Below are 24,251 nucleotides of genomic sequence, written 5' to 3'. Positions count from 1 at the left end.
GGCTCTTGGTGCACAGACCCCACAATGAAAAAGATATTTTATGCCATCTGTGTATGTTCGGGGGGTGAGGGTTAGAAAGCAGCAAACGTTTCTAATTCATTGGTAAGAGGAAGGTAAACCACAAATACATTAATTTAACAGAATTCTTTCAGTTTACAGTTCCATTCAAGAAAACACAGATAAGGAATACAAACAAAACTAAAATATACACAGCCAATTAAATTGTACAAAAAGAAATAAAGAAAAGTAGAGAAGTGATCGCGAGAGAAGGACAAGGGCAGACTGCATCAAAGAAAGTGAAATTAAAAAAAAAAGACAGATGAGAAAAAGTGATTTTCCATGGGAACATAGCTCAAGTTTCCACTTCTTGTTTTCTTAAGGTGTTATCAAGCTAAAGCAACGGCTCGATTTTTTGCGTGTTCTAGATTGCATCGACGGTTGACACAAGTGCAATTGTTGGCGGAATGCCAGCGTACTTGCAATAATTAATGTTGTCAGCAAGTGCGTTTAGTCAGGGCTCAATGATGTTGTTCAGTGATGTACCCAGGGTGACAGCTGAAGTGATGACAAACCGTCACACACTGTTTTCGCGCGGGCAAGCTCCTTGCACCCGCTTGTATAACCTATGTGTGCGATCACTGCCTTTTTCTCTCTTTTCTTCCCTGACAGTCCACCCGGTGGAGCCGTGGGAAGCAAAATATTTGCGAAGACCTCAGTTCTCACTCCAGTTCCTAATAAATGCTGCGAAAGCGTTGAACACTGCTGACCAAGACATCTTTAGTGACTATCGACTGGCTTTGAGTGATCTTAACGACACTTTTCCTAGGAAACCTTTCTGGCTTTGGGGATGTTTTCTTGTGAGAATGTCGATCTCTCGTCGAGGAAGGGACGTTGAGAGGCGAACACGTGCATGATGGACATATTGCGATCCATTGTGGTCACCTAGAAAATGTAGGTAGCACTTAACCGTTATGAGGGAAGACGAAGGAGACACAGCTCTGGAACACCTGTTTCTCAGACTAGGTGATCACATGCCTGCAGGTTGTTTTCGTTTGTCAACAATTCAGGGCACGACACTTTCATGAAGCGATCACCACGGATCAGTGAACGCGCTCGTGAGATGATCTGAATGGCCGCTTGACCCCTGGGCACGAGCAAACAGAAACCCTACTTCCACGGAGGCCACTTACTACAGCCGAATCACATAATATGTTATGAGGATTTGTTTTGATTATAAAGGTCTTACCAGCGACGGATCAGGGAAAGAGAGATTAAAGATCACGTTTACATTGCTAGAAAGATAAACATACGACCTGTGGATAAACATCCATTCGCCTTAATTCTGTTCCACTACTGTGACGACTCGGTCGTGTCATGTGTAATATTTTGACTGACTCTTCTCTATTAGCAGCCAAGTTTGCTCTCTGGATGAATTAGTTTAACTAGACATTATGGGTAGCACTTAGTCGTTATGAGCGACACCATTAGCTCTGATAGTGATCCTGGGATCTTACCAGCCACTTTCGTCATAAAAATATATACTAATTAAATATATTCATGAATTAACAAGATCTGATTTGGCTTCCAGAATACCGTCAAAGTGACAAATTCGCCACCCTTCCCCCAAACCCCCTAAGACACACTTTCTCCAGCGAGGGACTTGGGTTTTTTTTTTTTACCTGCAACACATGTTTCTCGGACGAGGTGATCACATGCCTGCAGGTTGTTTTCGCTTGTCAACCCAGTCGGGGGCGACAAATGTTGTGAAACGATCACCACGGATCAGTGAACACACTCGTGAGGTGAGTCAACAATCGAAACCACAGCACAATTTGTAGTATCCCAAAGTGGTTGATGCTGATCTGTCTACCTCTAAGGGCCGCTTGACCCCTGGGCACGCACGAACTGAAGCCCCACTTCCACGGAAGCCGAATCACATAAGATGTTATGATGATTTGTTTTGATTGTGAAGCTCTTACCAGCAACGGAGCAGGGAGAGAGATGTCAAAGATCTCGTCAAAGATCATTTTTAAGTCGCTAGAAAGATAAACATAAGACCTGTGGATAAACATCCATTCGCCTTAATTCTGTTCCACTACTGTGACGACTCGGTCGTGTCATATGTAATATTGTGACTGTGACTCTCTCCTCCATTAGCAGTCGGTTGCTCTCTGGATGAATGAGTTCAACTAGACCATTATGGGTAGCACTTAGTCGTTACGAGTGAAGACTATCGCGACACCATTAGCTCGCTAGCACTCCTGGGATCGATTACGTGCGTGGAATGAGGGACAAACGCACGTGGCGGGGGGAGTGGGGCTGTTAGTCACATACGTGCGTTTCTAACGTTTACTGTACCATCAGATTCCTGTGTTCATTTTACTTCTTGATCGCTGAGGAAGTTTATGTTTTCTGATTGATTTGCTTCTCTGAGCAACGCTACCTGCCTCCCTTTGAAAGGCACACAACTGGTGAGTGCATGGAGGGTAAGGGGAGGGGTGGAGAGGAAGGAAGCTGACAAAGCAGGCACATTCCCGGTTACTTAAGCAAACAAAACAACAACAAAATTATTTCTAGTACTGCAGCCCAACTCCTATCTAAAAAAAAGTTTCACCATTCCTGATGGAGACCATTTAGACTTCAAAGGAGGGTAATTGTCATTAAAAATTAATATTTCCAGAACAGTGTCGTAATTGCTGTTTTCCCTATATAGTGTTGCTTATATATTCTTCCCTGTCAGCGTCCTTATGACAGGTTTATTTTCTGAACTGTAGCTCTTGCGACAGCTTTCAATTATTTCTCTTGGAATATTATATCACTAGGGAATAAATGAATGAACAAACAAGTGAATGAAAACTGAGAAAAACAAAACAAAGGAAACAAAGATGCAAATGGAAAGAAATCACTTATATTACCCCTAATACTAAGAAAAGGGGTAACGTTTGCAGGTGGGGAAAAAAGACAGAGATTGCGGCAATCGAGAAGGGAGCTCACAGAATCTATTTATCTGCTTTGATTGATGGGATAGGTAGTGTGCTGGCGCTGAGAAGCAATAAAACAATAAAGAAAGAAAAGATAAACGACCATAAGGAAGAAAGAACTATAGATTGTGGATAACTCAATTGGTCCTAGACTGGTCTGAAAGGCATCAACAGCTTGATGATCACTAGAAGCAAATATGGCTGTTTTGTCAACGGGATGACTGATAATTTGTCGAAAGACAAAATGATATCCGATTTATGAAGAAGAAAGGCGGGATTATAAATTTATTTATTTATTTTAAAAAATTTAAACTACAACTTTAAGAATCCGCGTTGATCAATATTTCATTGGCTTGTGCTGAGTTCATTTTAAGTAACTATCATTAATCATCTAGTTCATGTTAAGTAACTATCAATCTACATTTTTTGATGGTTTTCTTACTTTTCTACACCTGTTTTTATTTTCTTATTTTTTCAGAAGAATAATATAAAACACAGCGCTATTGCCTTACTGTAGCAAAGCGCGTCTCCCTAGTAACAGGGAGTGTGTCTCGACAGACATTAATTTTCATAAGAACCTTCGTTTCTGTACTATGTAACAAAAATGAGTCCCTTAGTGCACACGGTCGCAGGCTTTATAGCCCAGTGGGGTGAGATTTCAAAAGACATTAACATCCGTGTCAGTCCTCTTCCGTAACATCCCTTCTGCCGCATCTCACTTACCCCAGCAGAGATAATAAATAGCAGATCTTCCATGGCGCTGATGTACATGATACACACCAGTTAAACATCCGAGTAGGTGTGAGTTTATACTTCAATACATTCTCATTTTTTTGAAGATTTTTTATGCCAGTAAAAAAGTTGTGCAGCTACACAACTTACTAAAGTCGATACAATGGGAGGTTTTTGAAAACCAAAATTTGGTGTACCTCTTAACATCGTCGGTGATGTCAAAGAGCAAGTGGTTGATCAGAAGTGTTTTGCAGGCGTGTTTATAAATTTATGGCTTCTGACAAACTGCCACTTCCTTTCACAGTATTTATTATTTATCCATCGCTCTCTTTCTTTCTATCACAGCTGACTGCTCTGGAACTGTGTCAGGGTTCGAAGCAATAGTTTCATTGTCGACGATGGCGACATTGCAAGACAGATAGACATTGTGGCAGCATTAACTAACAAAAACAAACAAAAAAACCTCAAACAAACCATGATTAATACTACAAAGCAGCAATCATTAAAAATGCGAAGGAAGACAAAGAGAGTGCAGTGAAGATGCACTCGAGTGTTTGGTCGTGTACACTAAGGATTGAAGCTAACCATTCAGATGTGAGAAATAGTTTCATGTTGTGTTCATGCATGCGTGCGTGTATGCGTGCTCGCATGTACATTTTCGGGTAACGTGATACATAACTAGATTAAACACCTGCAGATCAACATGGAAAAGAACTGAAACATATCAACAACTGGGAAAAAAGTTTTCAGACAGTTTAAAAAAAATCTCATTGACTAGGCTGACTGCCATTCATCCTGAAAATCCTTTTGTCCAGTACGTCGGCATTGATAACATAATACAGCCTAGCTTTCTCGCAACGATTGACGACTGAGCATGCACAGACACCTCCAGCTGCTTGGACTTTACTGAGTGAATATCAGTTTTACGCCTTATGATATCATTCTTGCACCTAATTCCCCCCTACCCCACCTCTTTCTTTTTTCGGGAGGTGGGATTGGGGGGCTGACGCCTTTTGCAGGCGGTCCTGGCCGTTGCCAGTACTTTCCGCTCTGACGATCTATTCACGTGATCTTCGTTCAAGCGGGAAAGGAAACGATGAAAGTTTAATCCTAATCTCACTTTTGAAACCAATATCTCGCGGAGCACATTAAATTAACGAAACAATGACCAACTGCGCTCTAGATTATTTATTCAGCCTTTTCGCTTGCCCGATGCCTGATTTCAAATCTCCGAAGACACATATTACTCAATAATCAAGTCAATTTTTAATGCACGGTGGGTGGCGACAAGAGTGGGAGGGGTGGATGGGTGCGCAGGGTGTTCTTGAAAACAAGAGAAAAAAAAAAATGAAAAGAGAACAAAGATGTCAGAAAATTAGCAGCAACAATGCTTAGAATCTCCCAGAAGTCTTAAATATTATTGCTGTGTTGGTTAAGTGCCTTTGTATCATCAACACCCCAGCGCCACCCCAAATGATCACACTGTACCCAGTAACTTGCTGCTTTCATTTTTTTCAAGACTGTGGTGCAACAAAAATATTTATCAATTCATATTTGCGAAATTTAATGTTCAGAGGGGAAATCTTACTTCAGTAATAAAACAAAATTATTGTAATTAATATTGCGAATCACTTGAGAAGATCTACTAAACTAAGCGAATGTGGAAGGAGAAATTAGAGAGTTGAGTAATAAGAGAGGAGAGAGAAAGAAAGAAAGAAAGAAAGAAAGAAAGAAAGAAAGAAAGAAAGAAAGAAAGAAAGAAAGAAAGAAAGAAAGAAAGAAAGAAAGAAAGAAAGATTCGGACTGATATTCTTTCCAGAAACAGCGGCTCAAGCGGCGCTTTTGGGCCCGCAGATGGTGTTTGCAACGCAAAGGGACCGGGCGAAACGACGTGCAAGTGATGAGAGACAATATGAAAGCTACACTACCGTATGATTTCTACACCACTGAGCAGAAAACCGATTAATCTCTGCCTCTAACAATCTGGAGATGAAATCTCAAGCTCCGAGTCCATGAGAGACGATGTGGATGAAAGATGTACGTGATGAGAGGATGGGGCGTGGCGGCTGGGGGTAGGGGGAGACTATGTCAGGATGGAGAGAGAGAGACTCATTCACTTCAAAACTGATAGCCCACAGGGCGTAAAGCGCTGGGATGGAGTTTGTGGTGTGTTAGAGTGCGATGAGATTTATACTGTAAACATACAAAACAAAAACGAAGACAGTAAACACAGGAACGGACTGCGGAAGAAGGAAAGAAGCGGAAGTCGTCGTAAGGGTGGTTGTTGTAGAGTTGTTGGTGGAAAACATGGCGACTCAACCTGTAAGGTTTTGATCCGTTGATGAAAAATTATAAAATAATCATAAAATAAATTTATCATTAGTTTATCAAGTTTTTTCCGAGAGGTTTCTCATTCCGGTCCAGGTTTCTCAATACGTTCACACACACACACACATCCCCGTAACAAAGTATTAATAGTGAGAATACTAAAGCACAAAATAGACTGCTCGGGTGTAAAGGAAACGGAAACAACCGAGAAGCACCTAACGAAGGTCTAACAAATCAAAATTTAGCTATTGTTTTAAATTAAGCTATTTTAGCTATTTAATAAAAAACGAAATGCAAAATCACAAGTAGCGCAGCAGGAATTGTTGGAGAGTAAACTCCATGCTCGACAATTTCATCCACACGAACAACAACAACAAAAAGAAAATGAAGACAAATACACATAAAGCTGCTAAAAAGGAGACTGATAATAGACAGACAAGCAAGCAGGCACCCAACCAGGCTCCAAGGCAGAGAGCCAGAAAGACAGAATGAATGGCCAAATGGATGAATGAAAGAAGGTTGTTCGCCGACACCCTGAGCACAAAAACACAAAGAAACGGTCTGTACCTGTACCTGTTTGAACTGTTCCTCAAACGTCCAGTGGTGGGATCTGCCTTCACTTCCTGGTTCTGGTGACGACTGTAAGCTGCTCGGGGGCTGGGGGGTTTGTGCCAGGGGGCGAGGGTAGCGCTCCGGGGGCGTACCCCCGGACTGCGAGAAAGGTCCATGGGTCGGGAGGACTCCTGCCGCCCTAAGCGGATGGATGTCCAGTTTGAGGTCCCTGGGTGAAAACTGACCCAGGTGACCGAGTCCAGCTGCATGGCTTAGGGCAGCCAGCTGCGCTGCATGCACATGCGCCCTGAGGTCCTGCGGGGCCGTGTGCTTCCCAAGGCCGTGACTGCTGCTGCTGCTACCATTGCTGCAAAAGGTATTGCTGTTGTTGCTGCTGTTGCTGCTGCCGCTACCGGCAGACCCAGGACCCTGTCCCCTGCCAGCGCTGGAGTTGTTGTTGTTGTTGTTCGGGGTGGTGGTGGTGATTCCGCCTGCACTCCCACCACAGTCACCCCCGTTGGCACTGCCAACACTGCCAGTGCTGCCAACACCACTACCACCAACACCACTGCCACCACCACTCACCCCACCACCGCCGTCGCCCCCACCGTCCAGCTTTGCTCGCTGCTGCATGCGCTCCTGCGCCAAGTGCAGCTCCTTCTCTCTCAGCCGCAGCTCCTCTTGGTGCCTGGCCAGCGCCTCTCGTGCGCCTTGAGCTCCCGTTCGATCTCCTCCCGCTCCTCCCGTTCCTGCTGCTTCAGCTTCTCGTACAGCTCCCGGTCCGCGGGGTCCAGCTTGTCCGCGCTCAGCTCTCCATCAGCCGTGTCGCTGAAGGCATCCGACTCGACGTCCGAGTCGTTCATGCTGACTCCGCCGTTCAAACCGTCCACTTCCGTCGCCTGGATCGGCATGGTGTGGAGAAACAGAAAGAAATAAACCCAAGTAAGAGGCAGATTCTTTAGCTTTCACCCACCGCAGGCTGGCACAGCAATTGCAACTTAGTCTTTCTCTCCCCCACCCCTTTCTTTCGCCCTTACTTCCGCTTATTCGGCAAATCTGGGACAGTCCGCTCTAGCTAGCTCCTCAACGGAGACCTGCTGACTCTCCCCCCTACCCCAAACACACGCATACATCGTCGTCCCTCGAGCAATACAAGCGAGGAAGGTGGGAGGTGGGAGGTGGCGTGCGCCCCCGTCTTGAGGCGTTAGACCGCGTTTTACAATAGGGAAGGAGAGAGCTACCCTCCCCCGTTACCCAGCCCTATCGTCGGTGTACCCACGGAAATGACCACTCCCTATTGGTTAGATAGTCACGTTCTAAAGTTTGGATGGGCAACGAGCGGTCTTTCTCTCTTTGCCCCAGTTAGCGATATTTGAAAATATCCTCACACTTTACTAAGTTGAATTTTCCCGATAACTTGGATAGATTTTTTTCAACGTATTATGGAATCGTTCTTTCCTCCCAACGTTTTACCTACAAGATAAAAATTTAATTGAGCGTCGTTTTTAATAGTCAAAAAAAAAAGAAAAAGAAAAAAAGAAAAAAAAAGAAGAAAAAAAGAGAAAAAATTGCTATTAAAAAATTATTCATCATCATCATCATCATCATCATCATCATCATTTTTTTGGCGGATGGCGGTCTGTTGAGTTTCCAGACTATCAATCTGCTGTCTCTGTTGAGATATTAACTGACAGCAGCAGTAGAAAGCAAGAAGGTTGACTTTGGGGAAGTTGGTAGGGGAAGAGGGGGCTGACGAGAAAGAATAGCGAGGAGCTTAAGTTAATTATGGTCTTCACAAGGGAGTGTAATTACTGCACGGCTGGCGATGAGGAAAGAATGATATGAGACAAAAAAGCTGCCTCGTCAATAAAACTTGGCAAAAATTACTATCTTGTGCCTAGACGGTTGACAACGTCGAACGATATAACAGAGAAAAAAGGCTAGCCAAGAAGAAATGTTAGGGGTTCCCCATGTCCCCAGGTTTAAAAAAGAAAAAGAAAAAAATTAAAACCAAGCTTCTTCACACATTGTATCAAGTTAAGTCCTAGCTTTGTGCCAGTTAACCATGCAACAGCTTATGCAAGAAAATGCTTCAAAGCAATGAATTGTATATTCACACATAATATAATAAACAAACACTAAAAATAATTATATTTTTCATGCTTCTTAAACACGAAAAAAGCAAACGTGAAGTATAGCATAAGTTTGTAAAGAATTTGTGCGAAACCGTACATGAGCAGTAAGTCTAAGGAAGAAGCACAGAAGTAGTTATCAGTACTTGGGGAGTTCTTGTTTTACTGATACTCGCTTCAGAGTTTCAGACTAAAGTTATCCTGTTCGGTATAATTAAGGTTCCATCCATTAAGTTTATATTTAAAATAGAAAAAGAAAATCTATCTTAGATAGTGGTAGTCAGTTGAGCCCTGTTTGAGCAGCATTATCAGCCTGAGAAACAGAATAAAATCCACACAACAAAACAAGACAAGAAAGTAGAAGATGGAGCAATTATTAGATATTACTTGTTTTTTCTTCTTGTTGTTGTTACTGCTGCTAGTATTATATCCAGGTCTACCACTAGCTGCTGCTTCTAGTTACCTATCTCCACCGCAACTTTACCATCAAGAAAAGGAAGAAGGCTATAGCTAGGGATCTTGGCGGACCATGCTACAGAAGGGGACAACAAAAGCCTGACACTGTAGGTACTTTTGTTGATGGTGGTATACACTGTGTGTTACTTCAAGCACTCCAGACTTTGCACGCTTCGAGAAGCTTTCATTTGAGTTTTCGCACATACTCTTGACCTAGAGCTAGCTGTGTCTGTGTCTGGAAGCAGTGATGAACTCAGAGCAACCAGTGGGTCGGATGGGAGGCGCGGGTGCACGCTTGGTTCGCGCCGAGTTAAAAAAAAAATTCCCAGCGTCATTCACAGTGTCACCGTGAAAACGGTGAATATGTTAATTATAAGTTATAATAATTAAAACGCAATCGGGCTTACATCTTTGATTTTTTTTATGCTTCTTTTGAAAGAAAGAAAAGAGCTTTTTAACAAAAGTAATGGCAACAGTTTTTTTTAAATATGACAAAATATAAGATCAAAGTAAGTCTAGTAGATGGATGCAAATGTTTAAATGGAATATACAAAAAGTGTTATTATTTTACAAGAAATAAATGTTCATGGAAGCGGCTAAAGTATTCATTGTACTGATGAAAATTGACACAATACTAACAGATGATGATGAGGATGATAACAATAATAATCATAACAATAACTATAAAGCAATTTTAAAAAACGCATCTCCAGCCCACTTCATAAAACGGAGCATTATTACAATTCAGGTTACTGTAACTTTATGAGCTTATTGATCTGCACCGAAGCCCGAAAATTTATTACGGAATAGTGGAATGATTAGTTTTGGTAATTATGGCACAGTTTATTTCTCGAATGGTTTTCACTGAGAAAGTCTGGAAACCTTTGTTCTACCGAGACACAAGTGAGTTTCAGACTCAAGCCAAAGATGAAACAAAATGCCAGTTAGAAAATTTTTCCAGTTTGTTTTTGAGTCATTTTTAGGTGTTCTCCAGACAACAAGGAGTTGGCTAAGCTCTTACTCACTCAGCTGGCACCTAGCACAATGTATGTCGCAAGCGATGCAAGTGAAAATAAAGCATCGCGAATCCGAAGCGACAACTAAGTCTGTGCTGTCGACATGCTCCCTTAAAAATGATTACTTCCCTGCCAGTTTCGTGGTCCTAGAATGACTAAAATAAGTGCATATAGTGCAGCTACCAATTTTCAAGGTGGGTAAAAGAGTGGAAAATGAAAGAAACCTGAAAGCCTTTTCTATCGTCTGCCTGCATCAGCCACTCGAGTCTCCTGAGCGAATATTGTCCCCCCTCCCATCTCTTGTCTGTTTCCGTTTTTTCCCCCCTATCCAATCAACACCAGTAAGGAAAAATAAATAAAGAAGAATGCTCACAAATAAAGGATGTCTATCTATTTGCTTTCATTATATTTAGAAGTATCTTCGCAGAAGAGATACATTTTCACTCACTGGGGCTGATCAGAAAGAAACGTTCACCCATTAACTTTACCTGCCTAAAGCATAGCAGCTGAAAATATCAACAAGCGTGCAGCACAAATATTGGAATAAAAGTAAAACAATAATTGTGATCTTAAGATCAAAACTGAAGAAACTTTAACACTCTACTTAATTGTGGCAAAACCAGAAAGTGATCGTTAAAATGTAATACATACGGTAAATCATATTCTGACCGAAGATATAAAATTGTAAAGAGTGTATTAACAATATCAACAATGACAAATAGATAAACCTTCAGTAAGCACCTATCCTCGCAGCAGTGTTACGGCGAGCTTGAAGTAGCGTCTTCTACCCGAAACCCCCGTCCCAATCCTGCGCTACTCTATTCCATTCATAGTAGCAGACGATGCTTTTGATCCGAAGTGTCCCATAGTGTTTCTTGAACTGACTTACCAGCGCTTCGTCTATGCTGTTTTCATTTTGTTCCATGCTGGATACAACTCAGCAAGTATCCAAAGGAGGCCTTCACGCTATCAGTTGCTGCCTTTCACCTCAGTGATAAACTTTTGTAACACGGTGCGATTTTTGGTAGCACTCTTTATCAAATAATCCCCATCGCGCATGGAGAGCCACATGATTCGACAAAATTAATTTATGCAGAGAGTCACGTGACCTACCACTCTCCGCTTCACTCGCGTGCAATCACAACGCGTTGCGGGCTGGTTAAAGCGATTACTGGGCACGCCAGCAGGCGTTCTTCTCTCTACAAGTCTCTTTTGGCTAACTTATCAGACCCTTTTTGTTCTTTTTCCTTCTGTTTATTGACTATCTAGAAGACAGCAGAATACGAAACTAACGCTTTCGTTGTCGTATTTCCGAAAATGGCGACTGCGTTCAAGAAGACGCCTGTGGTAAACCCATTAACGTTTGGTGAGAAAAACACGCCTGATGCACTTTATTGGAAAAGTTTAGACGTGAGTATTAGTGGGTCTATATCATTGTCATTACAATATGAAGAAATAGTTGCGCATAACAGAGCATATGATGGGGTTGACTTAAACGCGAAACAACACGTGCTGATGTTTACGTTCGCACCTTCGAAGTTAAACCACATTGATTTCGGTGACCAAAGATGTTCAATAAACTTAATAACGGTCAACATGTAGTTCACACAACAAAGATTTTAACATAATTTCATATAAACAGACTGCTGAAGTGATGGTAAAGATGTGTTAATTTAAGTAAGATCCATGTGGTATGGCCTAGCGAGAGTGGAGACAACAAATACATATGAGTAAGAGTACTGTAGTTACTTCCCTTGTTTCTTTGCATTAAGGTCTCTCGACTAATATAAAGTAAATATTATTATTTAGGACACTTTTTGAGCAAAATTACAAAAAACAGCAATATTGTGACCAGTTCCTACATTCCAATGCTTTGTTTTAGGCGCATCACTGATATATTCACGATGCTGTAAAGATTTTTTTTTTAAAGACCAGAAAGTAACACTTCCCACAACGTGATTTATAGGTAGAAATTAAAAACTAATCTAACGCATCATAAATTTGTCAAATTGCTTTTAGTTGGCTACGGTATTTTTATGGATTATTTTAGTCATACATTGCCTGCGTTCGTTGTTGTACACTTGTCTATTTCACATTGTTACTTAATTGCTAAGTATACATTATATTAAAGTAACATGTGGAACAAATCTGACTTGCTGGCCAGCACTGGACGGCCCATTGAACTAGCAGAGGGCGGAGATATGTAAATCACATGATGTTACGTTTTTACTTTACCTAGTCAATACCCTAATCCTACACTTAGTTCTTTAAACGCTTACCTTAAACTGCATTATAATAAGAACATATGCAAGATTTGTATAGTACAAACACACTCATAAGAAGCATGCTTGCCGTGCTTAAAAACAAGAATGAGACAACTTACAAGCACAGAAGTACAAATAACGTATGAACAATGGAAGAATAAACAACAGTAATGATGACAAATAAAAGACAAACATAGAAAACACAAAAAGGAAGCAAGTGACAAGGATGTCATTCATTTGCATAGCGTCACCCAGTAGTTTCTATTAGATTTCAAAACCTGCCTTTATACTGGTTGAATTTTATACTGCTGGCTTTGGTAAGGTGAATTTGTCCCTCATCAGTGAAAGATCTTAAGTGGCTTTTTTTTAAATGGTGCTGACAGATTGTTGTAGATAATTATGAGAAATTCCTTTTAATAGTTCAGTCTACAAAACTGTAGTGATCTTCCTTCTAATTAACTAGACACCAGATTGGTTTATATATCATGTCAAGGCTAAAATTAAAAACCTAAAGCAGAAAATCCTTTGTTATCTGATCAGAATTGTGAATTCATTGCTAACTGACAGTCACAGATATGCATAAAATTCTAAAATGCAAAATTCCTTTTGCACAAAAAAAACTTAAACTTATTGTAGCTTAGCATAATTCTTTGGGGATTTTTATTGGCTTCGGTTATTTTCATGACATCGTCTTAGAAAACTAATAGTACTCTCTTGTTACTTTCAGATTCCAATAACAAAAAAGGAATATGGAGCCATCACCAGCATTGACTTCTCTTCAGTCTCACCTTACAGCTATGCTGTCACCAACTCAACTAGAGTAAGAAAAGCATTTTTCTCTTTGGTTAAGATATAGATGTATGCATGGTTTAATAATTACTAAGAATAATACATATAGAAATAAGAATCTTCAATAAGTCAAGATCAGGTATGACTTGCATTTTTGTGAGCTATGCTGGTTTTGGTATTCATTTTCCTTTTGGAGTTTTTGAATGTTACAAATGTCCTTCCCTCTCCCAACTCCTAGCTTTTAAACCAGAATTAGACTGCCTCTCAGTTAGTGATGCATCCTGTGTACTTGAAGTTTAACATGGTATACTGTTTCAGTGTTTGTCTCTTTATTTTTATGTTCTAGCCATACAGTGCTCCACATCTTGCATATATTAGGGAGTGCATCTACTCTTTAAAAGTGGCACTTAAAGTATAATGTCCCAGTGAATATGATGTGTGATTAGTTGCAGATGTTAACAGCCAGAGCAAGGGTTTGGGGAGGGGTTAGACGGGTGTCTTGACTTTTTCTGAACAGCCACCTGAACAGAACTCACTCAGACATCAGCCACTCTGTTGATGTTTCAGCAACTACAGTTAAAGAGGAGCAAAAGTTCTTTCATTAGATTTGTGAATGGGTTTTTTAAAACCAACACAAGATGCAGAAATGTGCTGCATTAATAACTTCAGCAAAGTGCACATTTTAACTGTAAATAAACAGATTAAACTAATGATTAGATTAAAGAAAACTTTTAACACTTTGTATAGTATGATGGGTATATCAGGTATTGAGTTATGCCTTTATCATCTGGTCATTCATTTGATTAGCGTAAGACACACCAGTAGATGGATCCATAGTAATGCAAGCAATAATCTCATCCTGACATTATTAGCTTAAAAATGCTGAAATAACTAACTAGTTTTTATTTGGATCATTTCTTATGTGTGTTTGCATGCTTGTTTGGGCTAGATTTATTTTATATATTCTATATTTTACAATGTGTTCTAAATGTTATAAATGCAAAGAATACTGGAAAATTATATTCCAGCATTTTTACTTCTACAGAGAACAACAGTGAAGTCAAGTAAATGAGTAGTTGAAAAAAATGTGAAAACAGTTAATAATGGTTATTTTTTAAAAAAATGAACAAAGCTTTTCACCAATTACAAAGTTCATTATGATGGACTAATCTCTAAATCTGCATGCATAACTTTTATCTGGTAGTGAAATTGTGTCTTAAGGTTAACATGTCCATTACATTTCACTGATGATATTCATTGAGGTATGTTTGTGCACCCCTCTGTTTGGTGCTTGGTATTTATGGAATGGAGAAGAATCTAGAAGAGTGGGCACCTAGTGTAGTGTTGCAGTTTAGACACATGCTTGTTACCAGCAGAGGCCCTGGGTTCAAATCTCAGGATGCTGTATGTGACAATTGTTTGCAGAGTTGGCCATTTATTTTTCAGGGGGGAGGGTTCCAAGTACTCCAGTTTCCTCCCCTCCCTCCTCCCCTCTTAGTGAAATCATCTCTAGGTGCAGGCACTTTCTTACCAAAGCTACCAGCCAGTTATTTACTTCGAGAGATTGAGAATAAATTTTAAATATTTAAGTATAGTTCCTTGGAAAAGTCTTCCACATTTCACACTAGGCAGGATATTTGTGCATTTACAAAGTTATGTTCCACACCTCCAAAAATAGCATATGTAGGAAAAGATGTAGATATTCATATCTTAGTAATTGGTCTAAAAGATCCAACTTTTCTATCTCTTTCGATGTGTAATGATGGATGCATTAGTTCTCAAAAGTTTATCCTGAAACTGGGGCATTATTAAATGGGTATAAATATATAGGATTCATTTAAATATTAGACAAAGCAATGATGGGATGAAAAAACGTTCGCTAGGAAAAGAGAGAAAAAAAAAAGTATTTCATAGAGCACCTTACCTCACCAACAAAGTCACTTACCTTAAGTCCTAAAACGCACACTCTCTCTCTCACACGCACATTAGAGAGAATTAGAAATAGTTATATATGCAGATATATGTATATAAAGGGTAGGTGTATAAAACAACTTGAAACTGACTTCACCTGGCTGTACACTTATGGCCTACTTTGTTTATAGGCGTGCAAGGTGTTGGCCAGAATTTGCTTTTTTATGTTATGTACTACATATGTAATGAAATAACTAGTTATGCATTATGAATGCACCTAGTAGGAAACAAAGATGTATGAAACTGGGAGAAGAAGGAATCATATAGACAACCTTGTTCTTTTTCACATTTTCTTTTTTCATAGGCATGGTGTTTTCCTTCTGTTGGTATCTATGAATAAATAATTAATGGTTAGGTGTTGCATGGAACATAAGAAATTTTTTCTTTTTTGAAAAACTAGTAAGAAGCAGAGTTAAATGTCTTGTAGAAAGAAATAAAAAAAAATCATCTTTATTTCATTTTGATGAAGAGATTCTTTTTCTTAATCCAGTAAAGTAGGAATAAATTGAAGTATACTTGTATATCCTTCTGTGGATAGGAATTCATGACAAGGCACAATCTAAAGGCGCTGTATTTTTTTCAATTCTATATTCGCTCACTCAAGCAACATACGTGCAAGGGCACACATGCGCTCACACATCATTAAGACCCCTGCAAAAAGATTCTTCTTCAGGTACACAGTTCTGTAATGCGTGTGGTCACACGCTGCCAGATTTAGCTAAAATTTTTTCTCAGGTGTGCACATTCTTATTCACTTAACTTATTTTTATCATTTTCTCAGTGCCAATCTCATTACAAGTTTCGAGAATTATAAAAATACAGTGTTTTTGTTGTGCAGAACAGGAATGCTTTTCTGGTTGTCTTGGAGATGCAAGAATGTGCTGCTGACAAGTATTCTTGACGACTTGTGAACAGCATTAGAGTAGGGTGAATCAAAGTACAACAGTTTTAGAACAAAGACTTACTAAAATAAAAAGTATGTAGTTTGTTGTCACTCTGTTAACAAAAGATTAGGATAATTCTTTGAAAAAGAAACTGCAGTCTGTTTGTTTATTTCTTCTTCCCTGCTTGATGCAAGTCAGATTTTCCGTTGTAGATGTTGAAGCACCCAAGCTCACTGTGGTAATATATTATGAGCCATGAATCATGCTGAGAAGGTTAACTCCACCTTATCATGTTCTATCGTCAGTAGATGGCGTTTTGCACCCCTATATCGTGTGAAAGATGTGGAATTGACAGTCCATTTAGATGGATTCCAAGATATCAGAAACAGATTCTGAATCTACTTGAACCCTAAACAGTGTGTGTGAGAGAGAAGGGGTGGGGAGGAAGAGATGAAAATAGGTAAGTGGAAGGTTGAGAAGGCAGGAGTACAGAAACAGTTGAAAAGAGATGCCAAATCACATCAACTGGCGCCTTGCATGCACGATTTTGAGGATATATTTTGAAAACAAGCCAAAGGAAGTAGTGCCAGGTATCAAAGAAGAGATGCCCTCACCACCCCACCCCCTCCTGTTTTGTTTTTTTTGGTGGCTAGCCAACCTCTTGACACACTTTGTTTCCATGGTTTTCTTTTTGGTGATCATTCCTTTTTTTATTCCTGCATTTTAATCCCTTTGTTTGCAGTCAGTAAGTGTTATAAACATTTTTCAGGCCAAGTCTTCAGGTTTGTATAATCTCAGACCTGTGCCGAGCGAGCAAATTTGAATACATTGCATAGGAAACAGATGCTCTTATTTCTGTGAGACCTTGCGAAATAATCCTGTGCGTATGCATTTGTGTTAAGGTACTTTCGCAGGTATCATAAATTCTAACACTATATTTCCTGCTTAGTAAGTTAAACATCAATTTACAGTTTTTAGTCTGGAAATTAAGAAATGATGCTGCACAGATTACACTTCTGAAACAGGATGAAGTAAAGTCCACAAATAATAATGAAGTAGAAACTATTTGGAAAGCTTTCCAATGTAGGCAACAGAGATTCTTTATGGTGAGTGCTGTATCCAAAATAGTTGAATGGCAGGCCACGACTTCTGCTTTCAGGACTGCCCCCTGCCTTCCCCGCGTGCTGCCTCAAAGTGGTTCAATGGCAGACCTGTAAGGTCCCGACTAATAGCAGCAGACTAAAGTCCTTTGATGGATTAAAGGCATTGGTAATAGTAGACTTTTTTGTTTGTTTCTTCCCGTTTGCCGGTGAAGTCATAGTCGGTGTTTCAGCCTCGTTCTGGGGGTGTGAATTGATGGCGCTACACTATCATCTGTCCAGGAAGTCTGTGCAGAATCGACTTGCTCGTGAAGAGAAGTGGTACTAAGCGCTAGCAGAATAGAAAAACGCGAAGCAGCTTAACTTCTCGTATTTCGTATATGACCCTAAGGTCAATACCTATTGTGGGCTCTAGAGTCCAATGCTCCCGCATACATAGAACATGTCTGGCCCGACATGACCGGGGCTTTTCGTCGTTACGGTGGCTAGTCCGGCTGTACCTGTCCTTACACGTATCCTTCCTTTATTCTGTCATTTTCGGGTTCTGGTGGAGTTTGGGGGCAGATGGTCAAGATATCGCTTCAGTTTAGCAATCAGCTAAAGCTTGTGCGAGCATTTTGGCTGAGTGCTACCCGACAACCATCCTCTGAAGATCTGTGCACCTGAAGGCCATTCCTCCCACCATGGTCCGATTAACAGAGCTGCGGTGAGACTGTGGAGAAGGTTTCAGCACGTTTGCTAGTTTTCTGGTGCCGCCGAAAGGCGATTTCTTTATAGCAAGATGAGAATCACAAGAGTGGCGATATTTTGACGCTGGGAGGCGCCACTTTCAACTACGTGTCGGCATCACGCGCAACTTCTAACGTGCTCTGACAGGTCTTGTCTATGCATGAAGATGAATCCTGAATTTCAGCAGAATTCGTACCTAAATCCACGCTTTTGCCCCGAATGTTTGTTATTTGATGGTAAGCCAACTCGCGTGCTTTTCGTTAACAGCAGTGAGGCGATTAAGCAATTAAATTCTGTTCCCCGGTATCTGCAGCCGCCATAATCAGTGGCTAGTCATGAGATGCAAAATTCGGCATTTGGCACTGTGCTAAATATAAATTTGTGCCAGAAAATATTTCACAAGAACTATATTCTTTAAAAGTTTTTTTTAAATAGTAAGAATGATGTTTATTTGTTTTTAGTCGTTCAAAATCCGGAACTGCCTAAGTCTAATGAGACACACTGCTTGAAAATTAAGAAGGGAGTAAGATTGACAGACCAAATTTTGTTGTGCTGCCGATACTAGTCTGTCTTGAGCATTTGGCGGGTCTGTGAGACCACATCAGTCTAATATGTTTATACACAAGTCGTGTTGCAGTCTTGTATTCTTCTGCTGGCAGCGTTCTCCACTTCATTTGCCCCGTTGTTCTGTCCCGTGGGGACTGGCGTTCTTTACGCAACGAAGGCTTTACACGAGCTCGATGGCGCGTTCGCTCGCAAAGTCGGTTTGTGCTGCTAGCGGATCGCACTGTTTCCAGGGCTCGACAGATTTGTTCTGGGGAAAGGTGTTGTCGTTGGTAGAAACATTAAAAAAAAAAAAGGTTTGTTAGCTTGATTCAATTAACACACCGCACTTAACGCCGTCTGTCTGTGATAGTTTCCGTATTTATAGGTATTATCGGGATGCATGTTGATGAGGAGTTGCCACGACAACTAAACCTTGCTATTAACGTCACGGAAATTAAGTGTAAAGCGCTTACAAAAGGACCTTCTTAACCGGAAACTTAGGTGTAAGCGCTTACTGAAGTTCTTCGTAATTGCAAAAAAGGAAGACAAACGTTCGGCGAAGTTTTGAACAGTAATGTAAAAACTTCCATTACTATCTGATTAAAAAGGACATCTAGCACCAGTTGTCCATTGTTGCACATATTTTGCATACAATACTATTTTATTGATCCCCAGGGGCAAATCATGAGCAGTGCGCGATCCCCGATCTTGACAAATGTAAAATTAGATTATGGAGCGCAGAAGATAGGACTTAATTGGCGAGTACGCATGTTAGAGCAGGTGCTTACGCCCTCCTTCTTTCTCTCATGCTCTCATCCAGTCAGGGCTATAACATGTACCATGTGTCACAGAAGTAAGAGAAAGGAAAAGATTCTTGCCGTTTTGTCAATCCACGATGGACCGCTGAGGCTCGAAGGAAAAGGTCTGCTTGGGTCTAAGGAAGGGGACTGTTGTGTCTGCAGCCGGGACTAGCAGTCGTGATAATGTATCCCCATCATTGGCTTATCAAGTCAGTCGGGGCGGGCTGATGCTCGCTTTGATGTCAGGAGGCCTGTTCGCTGGTGTGAAACTGGCACCAGCCATCTCAGGTTTGTCAACAAGCATCACATCGTGGCAAATTGAGGGAGTTGGCGGTAAAAGAAAGCTGGGCACAAGTTATGGCGTTGGAAAGCGGGGAAGGTGGGGGGCTAATGGTCGTTCAGACAAGGAGTGTGCAAGTGGGGTGATGGGGGGAGGGGGTAGTGTTGAAGGACCTGGAAATGTTGATTATGTTAAGCGAGAGGTGCCGCTATTAGTGTGGAGACCTCGACATCTTCGGAAGCAGACACAACACTTGTCAGCAAGCAAGCGAGCGTGTGTGTGTGTGTTGGCGGTAGAATGGGAGGCTGCCCATTCTAGCGTTGGTAAATGCAACAGGAGATTCCTACCATGTGATTCTAAAAACCTTAAATTTCTGCATAGAACAGCTGCCGTCTCGGGCAGGAAGACAGGCGTCAGGGGTCATTTACTATCAGTTTCGCTGTCGAACAGAAGCTCAGAGCATGGACCCCAAATGAGGGGTTCGGGATACCGGTTGCAAAGAAAAAGACCCTCTAAAATAGAGTGCGGAAGGCTGGTTATTTTCTGTTAAAACGATCGTCTTTAACCACAGTGTGTGTGAACGCGTGCACACTTCTATGTTTCTACTTTTATCTCAGGTTTTTTTTATGCTACTATTTTGAAAGATCACGTGCTTTACACACCATAAAAAATGTCCAACACACTCTTTCTTGGAATTAAATAATAATCGTTGCAGAAAATCATTGAAACATTCGAAGGTGAACATAGACAATATTTATGATTTCTAAACACTTCAAGGTACTGGCTGTCTGTATAAGTAAGTCTTTATTATATGATTTCTTTCAGATGTGAGATTGACGCCAGCAAGATTTAAAAAAATATATTTTCTTCATTAATTAATTTTTTAACAGGTCCAGATCTACAGCGCCAGGTCGAACCAGATAATTAGGAGCCTCAACCGTTTCAAAGAGGTGGCCCGCAGTGGGAGCTTCAGAGCCGATGGGAAGTTGATCGTGGCTGGCAGTGACGAGCCAGTGGTGCGTCTGTTTGATCCCACCACCCGCTCTCAGCTGCGCGTCTTTAAGGGTCACACAGGGTAGGTACGGTCTTGCAGGAAGCGGGAGTTGATATCTGCAGTCGCCTGACGAAGAACGAAGGATGTCTCTAACAACCCTCACTCTTATTACACCTGATTTCGTGATCCAAGTAGCGATATATTTCTCTTATTCTTGTAAATGTCTTGTAAAAGGGATCACATTCCCGAAGATAAAGATTTTTAGCAGAACATTAGCAAAGTACAGAACTTGCAGTCTCACCCACCACAGAGCAGTTTTCTATTACGTAGGAACGTGCATGAACCATGTAAGAGAAATCCAAAGTCCGCGAACAGAAAGTTTGTTAATGAAGTCTGAATACAACAAAGTTTAGGTTGGAAGGGTAAAAATATTATTTTACAATAAACCAGACTTTTGAAAACTAATATTTCACCATTACATATTATATGTAGGTGACACGGTTTTACATGAATAAAAACACGACCAATAAGCAGTTACTTAAGACTTTGATAAAATTAAACAGATGTACATAGATATATACTATTTTGCAACTGGTCGACAAAACCACATAAATATTTATATGGGAGTCTGAATTTAACTTACGGGTCTGAAAACTCACAAGAATTTTAACTGAGCGGGGAAGGGGAAAGACATTTTATAGATGAAAATCCCTGGTAGAGCTCTGCTGTACCACTAAGATAGAGAGTGTACAATACAGACTGTAGTGACTTTTTACAGAACATGCTTTGCTTAAACGCCAATGCCTGGGCCTCTAGGTCACAGCCTGCTTTTATTTCAGATGTTTTAAAAGGTTTTAAACTGTGTTCCCCATAACGATGACGTGCTTCTCATGTATTCGTGCAGTCCCGTGAACGTGACCAAATTCTTGTCGGACAGTCTGCGCGTGATGTCCGCGTCCGACGACAAGACGGCGCGGGTGTGGGACATCGCCACAGAAGCGGAGCTGATCAAGTACGAAGAGCACACGGTAAGTTGCTCAAAGTTCGGCACTGGTCGGTCTTGCCGTCCCAGGCGCAAATGAACATCGCCAGAGCAATGTAAGAGCTGTATGTGCCACCAACGATGCTAAGTATTCTAGCGTCCTGCTTATTTTCGTAGTATTTAAATCCATCATCGTAACTAACCATTTTATATGTTTAACTTTAAAAAAAATGCAAACGCAGAAACTGTTCAATGGCTTTATTGTCGCCTCTCACTCCACTGACAAGAATTGTGTCGTTGTAAGGGCAACAACTGGGAGACTCGGCTGATAGACTATGAACAATACTGTTCAAGGGAGACCAGCTGTTGGACGTTCCCAAATATTACTACCCTTCATGGTACATTGCAAAAACTTACTACTCGACGGAAAAAGTGGAGAGAATGGAATAGGAAATCGGAAGGGTGGGAGGGAAAAGACCAGACACAGCAATCCAGAATTTAGAGTACAGCGCATGTAGATTATTAAGGTGTTCGTACATATGATTAGCGCAACAGACGAGAAGTAAAGTAGGTGATACATAAAATGCTAGCCGAGTAGGCGAGAGTTTTTTTGGTTGATGGTAGTGTTGGCACAAAAGGCCGAATGAAGTTCTTTTCTGGTAGTACGACATGATTCACACTTTCTCTCCTTTGCAAAAATATCTGGGGGAGGGGGGAGGAGGGAAGCGTTTTTCGAGATGTAGTTCTGTGGTTTTTGAGGTAAACGATACAGCATCGTTGATTCAGTTTCTATTGTACCCTCTCCCCATCGCACATAGCCGCCCTACTCCCCCCTCCCACTGTCCCGCCCCCCTAATGCGATTTCTGTCATTACATATGGATGAAGGTGAGCACATTTTTTGTCGATACCGTGTCGAAATTTCATCAGTTTTGATACTTGTGATTCGGGTCCTTTGGCCGCAATGAACTTGTTGGATTCCCCTAACCCTAATTCATGTTAGTGGGAACTGACGTTCACAGGTTCACTATTGCCAGGTTTATCGGCTTTTCCCGAGTCATCTCAGGACAGCCTGTTGAAGCACACTGTGTGTAAATACTAGGTCGGAAGTTCTTTTGTTTTTAAATTATCAAGAACAAAACAAAAACACAACGAAAAAAACCCGACTAAAAATAAGCTTTTATGACTCGAAGGTTGATGTAGGAGTCTCTTACCCTGCTCCATCCCTTACCATAAGCCAACCTTCTCCACATTTTTTTTTCATCCTTCCAGCCACACTTTCCAGTGATTCTGGTCGTGGGGCGATCGCGCTGTGAATGTAGTTAGGCTATATAGTAAGAGCTGAAAGAAGGTTGTCGGTGTGTATACAAGAGACGATTTGGGGGTTTGTAGGGGCAGGCAGGTGAGGGATGGATGTAGTTGTGGTAGGGGGAAGAAAGGATGTCGGGGCAAAGCGATGTGCGAGGTTGTGGAGTGGGTCTCGGCCTCCCAAGCTCATCCGTCATCCAAACGCTTTTCTTTTCCGTCTTGTCTATTAACCCCGCCCGTTGATGATTTTAATTCGCCTGATTGAGTCAGTTGTCTGTCAGTGGCGCGAATTGCGGCCTGCGGTTGATAATACCCGTCCGCGAGTCTTAATGTTTGCGCTGTATGGCTTCTTCCTTTACCCTCCCAGTCCTCCCTACGGTGGGGAGGAAGGGGGACGCATAGGCTGTGCCGTTTGATAGATGCATTTTCATTTGATTCGCCACAGGCTTGTCCCGGGCAGTTAAGATAAGGACTAAGACCTCGAGGACTGCGCACAGCACGTGTGTTCATGGCAAGCGCGTGCGTTGCGCGCGACCAGAAAAGTGAAGCAGGCAGGCGGAAAACAGACGTGCAGCCTCTGTGTGTGTGTGCGTGCAACCTTTTGTTTTCTCTCTTCTTGGTAGCGCAAGTCAGGTGCTGAAGCAGGTTATGCACAGTTGCGCCGGTTCAGTCAGGCCGTGACGGCCGTAATTGTAGCAGCGATATTATTTTTGGCCAGGTGTTGCTGAATTTGTTTTGCGTGTGCAGGATGTCCCATGACACCTTCCAGCACATGGAGGCGCTTGCAAACACACAAACACACAGAGTGATAGGGGGGGATTGGTTTTCTCGGATTGCGTTCGGAATTTTTCTGTAATTCTTGGTTGTCAGCAAGGAATGCCACTTTCACTTTTTGTCACGCTTAAGCAGGTTGACAGTACCGCTGCGATAATCAGTCTTAATTATGTAAGGGTAAGTCTAGGGAAGGGATTAGTCATAGGTTGTGCTGAAGCAACATCACAAGTTTTAATCATCTTCTAGTCCTGTCTTTGCTAGTTAGTGATGAACAGTAATAAACTAAATAGTACACCGTAAAGAAGGAGAAAGAAAAATTTAATACCGATAGAAATGTTGAGTGTAATAACCAAACCCATCGTGTTATCTATACCATGATGTACATCTGACAAATAGAAACAAAACAAAAAAGAAGAAAAAAGAACAAGAAGAGAAAAAAAATGGGTACTTCCTGCGCCAAGCTGATGCGTGAAACCAATTTCATCTTGCCTTGGATTGGCAGGGGAGAGTAATTTGAGCATTATTTTGACAGCCTTTTGGTCGGCGGCTGCGAGCACTACCTCTCCGCTAAGGCACATGCGCGCACCATGAAGCGAGGTGATTAATGTTGTACATGACATTGGGCACAAATAAAG

General features: G+C 41.3%; 2 protein-coding genes across 2 annotated transcripts in view; one reads left to right on the top strand and one right to left on the bottom strand.

Moving 5' to 3' along the window:
• Positions 1 to 7,247, bottom strand: part of LOC112554368 (protein dead ringer homolog) — a 65,879-nt gene extending 58,632 nt beyond the window's left edge. Inside the window, exon 1 of the mRNA XM_025222124.1 lies at positions 6,609 to 7,247. Coding sequence (XP_025077909.1) covers positions 6,609 to 7,226 — 618 coding nt within the window. The 5' untranslated portion in view covers positions 7,227 to 7,247. The remainder of the gene's footprint in view (positions 1 to 6,608) is intronic.
• A 4,095-nt stretch (positions 7,248 to 11,342) lies between these two features.
• Positions 11,343 to 24,251, top strand: part of LOC112553963 (U3 small nucleolar RNA-associated protein 15 homolog) — a 49,205-nt gene continuing 36,296 nt past the window's right edge. Inside the window, exons 1-4 of the mRNA XM_025221506.1 lie at positions 11,343 to 11,607; positions 13,189 to 13,281; positions 20,451 to 20,635; positions 21,459 to 21,582. Coding sequence (XP_025077291.1) covers positions 11,515 to 11,607; positions 13,189 to 13,281; positions 20,451 to 20,635; positions 21,459 to 21,582 — 495 coding nt within the window. The 5' untranslated portion in view covers positions 11,343 to 11,514. The remainder of the gene's footprint in view (positions 11,608 to 13,188; positions 13,282 to 20,450; positions 20,636 to 21,458; positions 21,583 to 24,251) is intronic.

This window comes from Pomacea canaliculata, linkage group LG13 (genome assembly GCF_003073045.1).
Source record: "Pomacea canaliculata isolate SZHN2017 linkage group LG13, ASM307304v1, whole genome shotgun sequence".
Taxonomy (NCBI): Eukaryota; Metazoa; Mollusca; class Gastropoda; order Architaenioglossa; family Ampullariidae; genus Pomacea; species Pomacea canaliculata.
The sequence above is the reverse complement of the archived record's forward strand: the minus strand, read 5'-3'. Positions and strand labels throughout refer to the sequence as shown.